Below are 11,827 nucleotides of genomic sequence, written 5' to 3'. Positions count from 1 at the left end.
AGGCCGTAATTATATGTTTGTCGAGAAGTGAACGATCGTACACAGTCATACAGGGTCCGGCACTCAATGTGTAACCAAGTCCAGACCGTTCGCGTAACTGTCGCACTGGCATTAGTGGCTATAAATTGGCTGAATGACAGTTCGAATATTGTTTACAAGCGTATACAAAATCATTTTGCCAAAAGTAAACGCAGAAAAGTGATCTGTGATGGACTTCAAAAGAATCAGTTGCTTCGCTTGGTCTAAAGCGGTCAACTTTCGAACATCGTGACGAATTTTAATTTCAAATTAAGCAATTCGTAAAAACTCAAAACGATAGGGTTTACTTAACCGAGATTCTGAGTCATTGGTTGGCCGTCAGGAGCAGCATCCACCACAAATAATGTTTTGGGTCGCTGTAACCGCAGATGGGCGTACTCCAATCGTTTTAATCAAGCCTAGCGTAGAAGTAAATGCGATATATTATCGGGAAAGTGTTCTGAGGACTGCTTTGAAGCCGTGGGCAGACAAACATTTCGGTCGAAAACCATGACCGTTTCAACAAGACTCGACACCATCTCACAAAGCACAAGTGGACCAAGAATGGCTGAGAGACAACGTTCCGAGCTTCCATTCGACTACACAATGGCACCAGATGTGTGATTTGATTCTGATTTTTTTTTTATTTTCACACCTTTTGTACTTTGAAGTTAAGTGGGTTCTCTTATATAATTGTGCAAAAAGTACCTAACGTTTGATAATTTTGAATTGTGATTTTGATAAAATGGCGTCAAAAATAACGGCTCCAGCAAAAGGTGTTTTGAAAACCGATCTTATGGCTATCGAATTCACCAGATGTGTGACTTGATTCTGATTTTTTTTTATTTTCACACATTTTGTACTTTGAAGTTAAAGGGGTCCTCTTACATAATTGTGCAAAAAGTGCCTAATGTTTGATATTTTTTTCATCTATGCAATAAAAATTTTAGAGTGTAATTCAAAAATGGCGTCTAAAATAACGGCTTCAGCAAAAGGCAACCTAAAAAACATCAAAAAAATTCATTATAGAAACAAAATGGCGGTCACTTGAAAAAAGTGTCGTTTTTTCGCATGATTTTTCCTCTCTGGCCGGCTGTAAAAAATCGGTAACGATCAAAATATTGCGTAAAAAATCGTAAAAATTACAGCAACGGAGAATGTTGTTTTCTTTTATGCGGGCAAAACGCGAAATTGCTTCAAAAACAAGAATGCCCGACGATTCGAAAAATCTTGTTTCAAGAGTGCGCACATGTCTAAGTCATTTTACTTCTTCAAAAAATTATCAAACATTAGGTACTTTTTGCACAATTATATAAATAGTAATAATAAAAATAATATTTCAAACCAAATTTATGACCTTTTAAATTGATTATACTTCTAGTGCCGGACCCTGTACATAAAAAGGCGTCCCCGGCGCTCTTCGTCAAATTTTGCCGGTTATTTCACATCAACTGACATAATCAATTCTTGCTTAAGGGCGTAGGTATTTTTGGTAAAAAATATCGTTCTCAAAAAAAAATGTTACGGGACCGAAAGATCACTGCAAAATATTGAAAATTGGGTAAGTTACACGATCGAAAATAAAAGTCGGAAGGATAGAACATGCTTCACAAAACCCGTTTCAAACATATTAGAATATAAAAATCGGAAATAAACTTCAAGCATAAAAATCGGACAGAAATCCTTCAGCATAAGAATCGGTTAAAAAGTTCTCACCCGTAAAACTTGGCAAGGATGAATCTCTAGTATAAAAATCGTTTAAAAATAAATAGATCGTTCATAGGAGCATCCGTATATCTTGATGTTCAAGGTTAAAAGTCGGCTATCAACAGCTTCATTGTAAGAATCGGATATATTTTTTCCGGTTTTTTTCTGAAGTTTTTTATCCGACTCTTACAAAGTAATGTCCCAGTCCGATTTTTATGCTTGAAGTTTATATCCGGTTTTTATATTCTAATATATTTGAAACGGGTTTTAAGAAGCATGTTCTATCCTTGCGACTTTTATTTTCGGTCACTCAGTCAATCTTCAAAAGACACCTCGAAAGCATACGGTGTACACCATAACTCAAAATTCACTTGATCATTCCTTTTGAAATTTCGCTCAGTTCTTCACGTCATGGTTTAGGTAACTAAGTGGGCTTTTTAAAGTTAATATTATTATAATTTCGAAAGCAGAACTTTCCACACTTTTATTGAATGATGCGTCTGTGTGATTTTTTTGAAAACATGTCCTAAATTCTATTCTATTCTATTCTAACCCTTACACAGCCAGTATTGAAAAGCATCATTGGAAACACTGCAGTTATTCGTTAGTGTTTGTCTTGTCAATATTAATATTTAAAGAATATTATAATATGTCGCAAATATTGAAAAAACGGCCAGGCCTACTGTGCAGAGTTGGGTGAGAAGATGTTTTAAAATTATACGGCAATTGAATTATTCATTTAATGAATAAGTCATTTAACGAATCGTTTTGAAACTTGAATGAGGAAGAAATGAGGACAACCGTACCGATTATAGAGGGTTAAGATAAAACGTTGGGAGCAAGGATGCAAAATGCCTACCTTTTCTTCGGCTGTATTTTTTCTGCCTACATTCCCATTTCTCATACGACGCTCCTGTCGTTCGCTAGTGCAGGACGCCCAGCGCTGTACAGCAGTCTGTAAGCAAAGCAGTAACATTGCAAAAAATACTGCCTCCAGTACAGCTACCAGACGCGAGCGGTACAGTTTCTCTTTCCTTATTTTACACTTTTTAATATTTTTAATCTATTCAATATTTTTAATCACAAACGACGACAATGAATGCGGTTCGTTTACGCCACGACCACCATCAACGCATTCGTGTACGGGCCTCTCCCTTTGACTATGCAGATAAAAGTGTACAAAGCGAGAGAACAAACTTTACTACGCCAGACTCTCACCGAGCAGTCGGAGTACAGCAGCAAAACTATAATGTATAGTACTGCTGTAGGAAAAATGTACTCGGTTTGGCTACCGTTCTGGCAAGAGCTGTAGTGATGCGTCGCTGTAGCGGGCTGTACGGCTTGTGCAAATGTAAATATACCGAAAAAAATGTAGTTTACCGGTACCGTTGGTATCCCCGGTTGGGAGTGACTTGGCTATGCGATTGGGATGGGACAGAGGTATTTACACTTTGTCCTGGCTAATGAGCCTAGATTAAAGCGCCTTTACTTGCTGTAGGAATATTAGCAAGAACTTCATAATTTCTAAGAATTAGGATGTCAGTGCATATATATTATTATCTTCTGACTAGAGACAGGCAATCCACGTACCCCAATTTGTGTGATATTTATTGCCTCCGACTATGCTATTGCTGCTATAAAAAAACTGAAGTGATCTAGAAAGTTTGAGTTCTTTGCTAAAATTTAGAAAATTGAAACAGAACGTGACGCAAACAAAAGGCCACAAAATTTTCTTTGAAAACATACCCTATAATCATAGAACAGCAGTATTATGGCGGTCATTATTGTTTCTACATCGTTTCACGTAGAATTAGTTCATGAGATTTCTAATAAAACTTCGGAGATATAGGTTGAAATATTTAGGTCGACCGGTATGTAATTCCCATATAAGCCACTATAATATTGATTCTGGAAGCAATCAACATAAAGGGCATAAAATTAGAAATCTACATCGATGGTGACTGTACGAACTGTTTCTGTCCACATTGGCTACTTCGGATGGTTCTGGAAACACCTAAGAAAGCTCACGGTGAAGTAAATTTTTTTCAAACTTTATTATGAAGGAAACTGGATATCAAAGTTCTAGGAATAAGGCATTGACATTTTTCCTGACGGTAATTAATCGGTATTAAAACCGGTAAATCACAGAAATCGGTACATCTGGCATCGCTGCTCCACATTCCTACCCCCTTTTAAATGTTTTCCAAACTTTACTAAAATTTCAAATTCTTCGCGCACGTGATTCAGATTTTTAATTGAAAACATTCCTTGTTTAGTAACCGCGTAGAATTTCGGAATTATTGCAAACGATTTCTTTTGAACATTGTGATAATAATGGCCTTCAGTTTTACACAATCTAATCTGGATGTGAAACTACAATTAGATGCAGACTTGGAAGGAATTTTAAAGGAAACTCAGAACCTATTCCAGGTAACGTTTTTTTTGTTTAAGCTTTTGTTCTAATTGAAAAATCTTCAATTGTAGAATTACACTAAAACTCAACGACAATTAAATAATTCCAAGTTGGAAATCCAACTGTCAAAGGATGAACTGGATGCTCTAAAGCATCGAGTAGAATCCAGCGCCCTGTGTGAACCATCCGACTGGAATAGGTTCTCCAACAGTTTGAACAACATCATAAAGACAGTCATTGATCGAAAAGACCTTTCGGAGTATGAGCGCACCGTTCGTCAACTTTCTGATGAAAATCAGAATATGAAGCAGAAGATTGTTAGTCTAGAAACAGAGCACGCAACGGCGCTGGAACAGGAAAAAATCAAACTAAAGGATGAGTGGGAACGTGAGGCATCTCAGTACAAAAAACAAATTTCTGAGTTGGTAATACACAAGGAACTGGCCGCCTCTGAAGCATCCATTAGAAATGATCAGCTGCAATCTCGGTTGGATCGCGCACATGAGGAAATCGAAACTCGCAGCAATGCTTTGAAAGCGCAATATGAAAAGCTTTTGAAAACGCTAAGCGAACAGAAACAACAGCTGCGAGAGGAAAACGCAATCCTCCAAAAGCGCGAGGAAAAATTACGGGAACAGCTGGAACACATTCAAAACCATTCCACTAATTACCTGCTAGGCCAAGGAACAACTCTTACCCCGACCGGATGCCAACGGTATTCCCAGGTTGTTGAGACTATTCCCTTCGGGAATAGACAGCGGGCGAGTAAGGAAAACGCTAACAGATTAGGTAGTCAGCGTGGTTCACAAATGGTGAATGGGGCCAACGGAGCTAGTGCTGCTTCGTCGAATAATACTAGCGTCATTGAGCTGGCTGAAGCATCCTCATCTTCGGGATTTGGTAGATCCTACCGAAACAGACCGAATCCATCGGACAGTCCGCCACATCCGGGTTCCGGAGGGCATATTACAAAGCCGCGACGAAAGAGGAAACTCTTTAACCCGACGGTTGTAGATACGAGTTGAAGATGATAAATGTAATACTCGAAATAAATTGAAAATAAGATACTAAATGGACTGTGTCGAGGTTGAAGATCGATTCACAGTTGTTAGTTTCTGTTATTTTCAGAAAAAATAAGTAGTCAAACCATTTTTGGGTTAAATGGTCTCTTCTGAGACTTCTATTATTCTATTACTACAATATGTTACGTATTTCAATATTTATTCACCACTTTTTGTTTGTCGTGAGAATATCGACCCACGTTCGTTTTACGCAGTTACCACTTTTAAAACGATGAATTTAAAATGGATTCGAAAAATATTGTTAAATACCTAATTTAGTTAAATTGATATCTCAATGCTTTAATATAATGTGGACGATGTTCCGCAACTACGGTGCCATGAAACTAAAAGCTGATATATAATAACTCATAGCAAGCAATTTATTTGGCTGCCTTCATCATATCTTTAAAAGAATGTTATAGAAAGTTCTTAGGAAAAATTAATTTAAAACTAGTTTCATTCAAATAGTTTTATTATCGTGCTTGTTTTGGCAACACTTTCACATCCTCTTAGTACAGTTTTTAGTACACGGTCATGACGTTTACGCAAAAAAGACAACATTCGATTGCGTAAATGGCGAAAAATGTTCTACACAGAAAGAGAAGGAAGCTTATATTGGTACATACGGTGTATACGCGCAATAGACAGGAACGGCATTATATGTCAGTGTTCAGTTTGCCAGTCGATTCGATCGTCGATCCCGTGTCGTGTCTCGGCAGCAGCAGCAGCAGCAGTAGTGGCTAAACGTTCGTGTCGTTTGTGTTGTGCGAAAAGTCGATAATCGTTTGCTCTCCCGTCAGTCGTAGATCCGCGCAGAATAATCGGTTTGCAACAATTCCATATCAACATTTGAATAGGGCTAATAAGATTTGTAAACAAACTTTTGTTTTGCTGATTTCTCCTAATTTGTTATCATTTCAACACAGAAAACATTTGAAAATGATTCTACCAAGGGTAAAGATGTTGATTCATGTGTATTTTTCATGAAATTCAACTCAGTGGCGGAATAATGAGCGAAATAAGTATGTTTACAAAAGTCTCATTCGCCCTTTTGAAGAATTACTATTGAATTTTTCTTTTCTTCCCTTTGTATTCGTTTTTCTTTCCACTGTAATCGTCCTTCGCGCGAGTGTGGGCAGCAGAGAAAATTCTCCGTCTTTTTCGGTTGACTCCATTTCGATGCTCGCGTAGAAAATGGTTACTTTGATATAAAAAGAAGTGATAATTTAGCCTGTGACGTGTGTGAATTTCGGTAAAATCAAGCTATAATCTGCATTGCGACGGTCAACGGATACGAGAAGCAGGAAAAAAGTGTGAGCCCATCTTTTTCTAGATAGAGCAAAGCAGTAAGGAAAAAAAGCATAAAGGTGGTGCGTTTATTTGTGTGTGCGCTCCTACTGGCTAAGCTGGTTGAGTTGGGTGTGTGTTGTGAAAAAAATCAACAATACCACCCGAGCAAACCCTGTAGTGCTGCCAGTTCAGTGGATTTAGCTGGATATTGAATTTTGCTGAATATTAAGGAAGGAGAGCCTACGGTAACAAAAGTTTTGCGTGGATTTGTGTTGACTAGGTAAGTTCAATATTAATTCTTCAAAAGGGCTAAAGAGATTTTTGTAAACAAACTGACTTTGCTCATTATTCCGTTGTTTCGTTGAATTTCATGAGGATTAACACATGAATCAACATCTTTACCCTTGATAGAATGAATTTCAAATGTTTTCTCGGTTGAAATTATAACAAATTGTGAGAAATCAACAAAAAAAAATGCTTACAAATCTTAAAAGTAAATTAAGGCAGTTGGACGTTTGAATAATGGGCAGGATAAGACAGGTTGCGTGCTCTGATGTCTGATCAAAATTTGAATCAAACCCAACCAATTCGAATGAAGAAGAAATAACTTCCGATTGTTTGGATAACCTCATTTATCTTATCGAAAAGAATTGCCACAAACTCGAGTATAATAACTATCGAGGCATAACGATCCTCAATGCCGTCTACAAGGTACTCTACTGTTCTCTTTAGCAAACTGCGCCCAAGTTCTTTGTCAGCTTATACCAAAGCAGTTTGCGAGCAGGACGATCAGCGATAGACCAAATATTCACCCTGCGACAACTTTCTGATAAATTTCGAAATTACAACCTACTGCAGACCTAAGATCTGTTTGTGGATTTGAAAACGGCGTACGATTCAGTGAAACGAAATCAACTGTTGCAGATAATGCTTGAACAAGGCTTTCCAATAAAACCTACTAAGCTGATTCATATGACACTGGATGGGTTAAAATAACCGGAGAGGTATCCGACTCGTTTGTGATGTTAGATGGATTGAAGTAAGGAGATGCACTCTCTAATCTATAGTTCAGTATAGTTTTAGGCGTCCTAACTTACGGGGCGATCAAAGCAGAACGCGCAAACCTGCTCTGAATAATATCGTGTGTATAGGGGGTACAGCGTAGTTGGTGAATCGATTGTCTTGTATGCAGTTCACCTAAGTTCGATTCCCAACACCGCATATAGGGTAAAAGACTTTTCTAAAGTTATTTCTCTAACCTGAAAAGAGGCAAAGTCTCGGAATTGTTTCTATTGACGTTTTCACTTGACAATCTAAGAACGAGACCAGGATGGTTACTTCAAACAAGCGTTTTTTTTATGAAATTGAGTTAGGTTCACGCAAAACAGAGGCGATGTTGGCGAACCAGAAACATACTTCAGGTTATAACCCAACGCGATTTCCAGACCTGAGTTAGTTTTTGCCTCAAGCAAAAACAACACAAATTTGTAGGTGTAAATCCCAAATTTTGTGAATGTTATTTCCCACAACAAAGATTGTAGTATGATTCATATTTGGGTCTAATGAAATATTAAGAAAGTTCAGTCGTTCACATTTACAAGGACGTAATGATTCTTTGTCTTATACAAAACCATCTAAAAAGGGACTGAGGAGTACACAAGCCTCCCCCTCTCTTCTTTGCATGTTCTGACTACGTTCTATGTTATTCAGCAATTCATTCTGAACATTTCATTCAAAGGTACCAAGTCTCTGCGATGAATATATGTATTCTCATTTATTTAAGTTTTTACTGTTGATGTCGGTGGTGCACCGGCAGTGTTGGAAAAAGTAATCAATTTCTGCATTAGGATTTTACCATAAGTTTTAAAATCGTTATAACTATTTTTTTGAAAACTCGTAGCTAGTGACGGTCTTCGACAAAGTTGTTAACCATGGTTTGAGCTATAGTTTTATAGAGCTGGTTTTTCATATTGAATGAAATAGCGATCTTTATTAACGTAAATGCAAAATAATTGATTTCCCCATATAAAATTCCATGCAAAATTTGAACGCAATGCGCAAATCCGGAAAGCAATCAACCGCTACCAAATTTTGGACAGGCATTTGGGACCACAAAAGAAACTCATAGCATAGTACTTTCGCATTGGCCAGCGAAGCCAAGATAAGTTTCGGCTTCGCTGTGTCTCATCGGCATAAACAGAACTTCTGCTCGGACGGGACATCACGTTTGACAAGTCGTTTGATTGAAGCCGGCGCTAATCTATTCCGACGGTAAGTTAGTGTCGGTTTCTGATGAGACAAAGTCGAGACGCACCCATGGCTTTGTGAAACAATCGATTAGTTTAAAATTATAGCGAAGAGTATTGTAAAAGTGTGTACTTCGTTTTACAATTTTGTTACCGTTAAAGAACCATCAATAAATTATGTATTAAGGGGAAGGGTATATAGGAAATTGTAATACATTGGAGCAGGAGAGTAAGCTAGAACGTGATGTAGCATGTTTTCACTGAAGACGATGTAGTCTCCATGCCTCAGATGAGTTCATGGTGTTGATAGATGAAAATTCATTCGCGGATTATTGTCAGGGTTGCAACGGTCGTGCGGATTGCGCGGTTTTCACGATCTTTGCGGATCTGGCGCGTTTTTGTTCTCAATCTGACGCATCGCGCAGATTTGGCAGGAATTCAATTTTCGATAGTGTTTCACTTTATCAGAATATCTCCTAACATGTTCATTTATCATTTTGTTCAAGTTGTATACCATCAACTTTCACTCCAATCGCTGGGAACACTAATCCCTCAAAGAATCGAGTTATGGTTATGAAAATTTATCTAAGACTCTATTATGACACTTGGTAATTATTTAGGTTGATTACGTAAAATATAAACAAGGTTCAAGTAACGATTTTGGAAATTAAAGTTCGTTTTAAAACGTTGGAACATTTTTAAGACAATATGTTTGTACATCCATTGTCCAGCTCTGCATATTTATAGAATCAGTGAGCTGTTTTTTTTGACCGGTGAAGTAAATTCTAGTGGTCGGTTATAGATGTTTTTGACAGCAATCCATTTGCAAAGCTTTTATCTTGACATTCTGCTCAAATTTTTTTTAAGTCGGTTTTTTCTCGAATTGCCACACGCTGGAAAAGGAGCGAATTAGTTCTGCCCAAAAGGAATGAAATCACGACATGGACGACATTGTCGGGGACGAGGATCGCAAATGAAAATAGCCAAAACCACGGTCCGTGCAGTTCTGAAACATTTCAAGACCTGTTTGTTACCCGGAAGGTGTAATTAAGGTGTCGGACGTGGTTGTGATCAACAGACTTTGTGCTGTACTGTTCGAACTATGCGCATTCGGAAAGGTTTCAGCGCCTGACCGTAAAGCAAAACAGTGTGACCAAAATGCTGGCCCGAAAGCTGTATGATCAGGTGCTGACCAAATAAAACGGATGCATCCTTATGGACCATGAAACGTTTCAAATTGGATTCCAAAGAGCTTCCCAGACACACGTTTTACGTTGCCAGGGGTTGCTAAGATGTTCCCAAGATATATTAACCTGTTTTGCGAATAGCTAAGATGTCGATCTGGCAGGGAATAAGCAGCTGTGGTAGGAAGACTTCGATTTTCATGGCAACCAACCAGAAATCGAAATTAGCGCTTGTTTACAACGATAAGCAGATTAACGAACATATTTGTCTTCCGTAGTCGATATATTTATGTGTCTTCTCACAAAAGGGAAAATTCCAAAGCCTGCACCAATAAAGGTAAAATTATTAGAAATCTGGCGCTTTCAAATGCGTGTTTACTTAACCTTTATTTCAATCGAATAATTTTCTAAGGATGAAGGTAAGGTAATAAATTTGTGTTTACGAAAACAATCACTATCGTTATTTCCAAGAAATCCAGGCATGTTTCTGGGGATGTCGCTCTTCATCTTCAGTTACGGTCTTGACCTGCTGATTCCACCAATTCTTCATCCTACCCATGTCGCTGCAGACTGTATCCTTCATCTTCAGTTTCCGCTTCATTATCACCCAATACTTCCCTATTGGACGGAGCTTTGGACAATTCGGTGGATTCTGCTCTTTTGAAATAAACTAGACTCCATGGTCGTATTATTGTAGCACATCCTCGCTGTAATGGCAGCTGGCGACCACCTTGGGACTAATAGAAACGAAACATGCGTTTGTTGCGGAGCTTCCAAATTCGTAGTGTTATCTGTCACGAAAACGCTGGTTTTCTTGCTACATGAACAGATCCTTGCCAAATCATAGCTTTTTCGCGATCTAATCCGCGAAAAATTTGAGCAACGGAATTTATTTGAAATCGGATATCGTCATTTAAAACACATCCATCGACCTTCATCAGCACCAGGTCGAACATCGTACAGACCTGGATTCTGACCACTGTCTGTTGCTCGAGGCTTCGGATGGGTTGTTTATTTTTTTTATTTCGATTATAGAGGTTTTAACCTTAAGGTCATTCGCCTCTTCGGGTTAGAAAAATCTCTAACCCTATGTGAGGGGTCAGGACTCGAACTCAGGTGTGCTGCGTACAAGGCAATCGATTGACCAACTACGCTACACCCACCCCATGGGTTGTTTACTTGTTCGATAATATTTGCAACGAAGACGGATTCACGACAAAGTACAGCAATTAAAATATTTTTTTAGCCAAATTATATCCGAATGACCTTCAACCGCAATTGACCTTATACGATTTTGTTCCAAGGCTTGGTTTGCACTTTTAAAAACATCTCAAAATTTCATCAAGATCAGAGCACGACAACTTGAGTTACGGCTATTCCCAAGCTCAAAACCATTCATAGGAGGAAGTTTTTTGAAGTTGAATATGTGTTCTAAGTCTGTATTCCTGCACAATCAAAAGCAGCTGTAGTCAGTTGAATACACAAGAACCATTCATTTGGAAAAAAAAAAGAATGCAGTCATCAATGTTCTATTGAATTTCGAGAATTATATGACTTCTATGAACGTGTGTAATCCTCTAAATCCCACTGGCCAGCAGTGGTATTATGAAATACAGTTCTCGGCATGTAGTCCAATCACCCCATGCAAACAACTTAATCTCGGGATGTAGTAGGTGTTAGCTCCACCGATTCCCACTGACCTATTTCAGAATGACGATACATTCCGAGGCTATTCTCCAGTTGGCAAGCTCCTCTTATTAAAAAGAAACGTGTATCACTATTATGGCAGTAGTATAAACAAACTTGTGATTACTTGCCACGAAAGCTTATGCAAGGAATTAACGCGTATTTAGTGATTCATGATATTTTATTTATTTAGGTTTAATGAATAAATTTGTAAGGTATCTC

The 11,827-nt window shown here is 38.1% G+C and overlaps 2 protein-coding genes across 9 annotated transcripts in view; both read left to right on the top strand.

Annotated features, from left to right (window-relative positions):
- The first annotated feature begins 4,059 nt into the window (after nt 1-4,059).
- Nucleotides 4,060-5,163, top strand: LOC131686853 (sarcolemmal membrane-associated protein-like). Its single transcript, XM_058970848.1, has 2 exons — nt 4,060-4,155; nt 4,210-5,163. The coding sequence occupies exons 1-2, from the start codon at nt 4,060-4,062 to the stop codon at nt 5,161-5,163; spliced, it is 1,050 nt and encodes a 349-aa protein (XP_058826831.1).
- Nucleotides 5,164-5,880: 717 nt separating this feature from the next.
- The window catches only part of LOC131693515 (TGF-beta-activated kinase 1 and MAP3K7-binding protein 2), a 71,790-nt gene continuing 65,843 nt past the window's right edge, over nt 5,881-11,827 (top strand). For 4 of the 8 annotated variants that reach the window (XR_009306262.1, XR_009306263.1, XM_058981409.1 and 1 more), the window contains exon 1: nt 6,260-6,769. The gene's annotated coding sequence lies outside the window, so the exon portion shown is untranslated. Of the gene's footprint in view, nt 6,024-6,258; nt 6,770-11,827 lie in introns of those variants that run through there. The other 4 variants (XM_058981412.1, XM_058981410.1, XM_058981413.1 and 1 more) reach the window with 2 other exon arrangements.

This window comes from Topomyia yanbarensis, chromosome 3 (assembly GCF_030247195.1).
Source record: "Topomyia yanbarensis strain Yona2022 chromosome 3, ASM3024719v1, whole genome shotgun sequence".
Taxonomy (NCBI): domain Eukaryota; kingdom Metazoa; phylum Arthropoda; class Insecta; order Diptera; family Culicidae; genus Topomyia; species Topomyia yanbarensis.
Note: the sequence above shows the minus strand (reverse complement) of the source record. Positions and strands in the feature narration are given on the sequence as shown.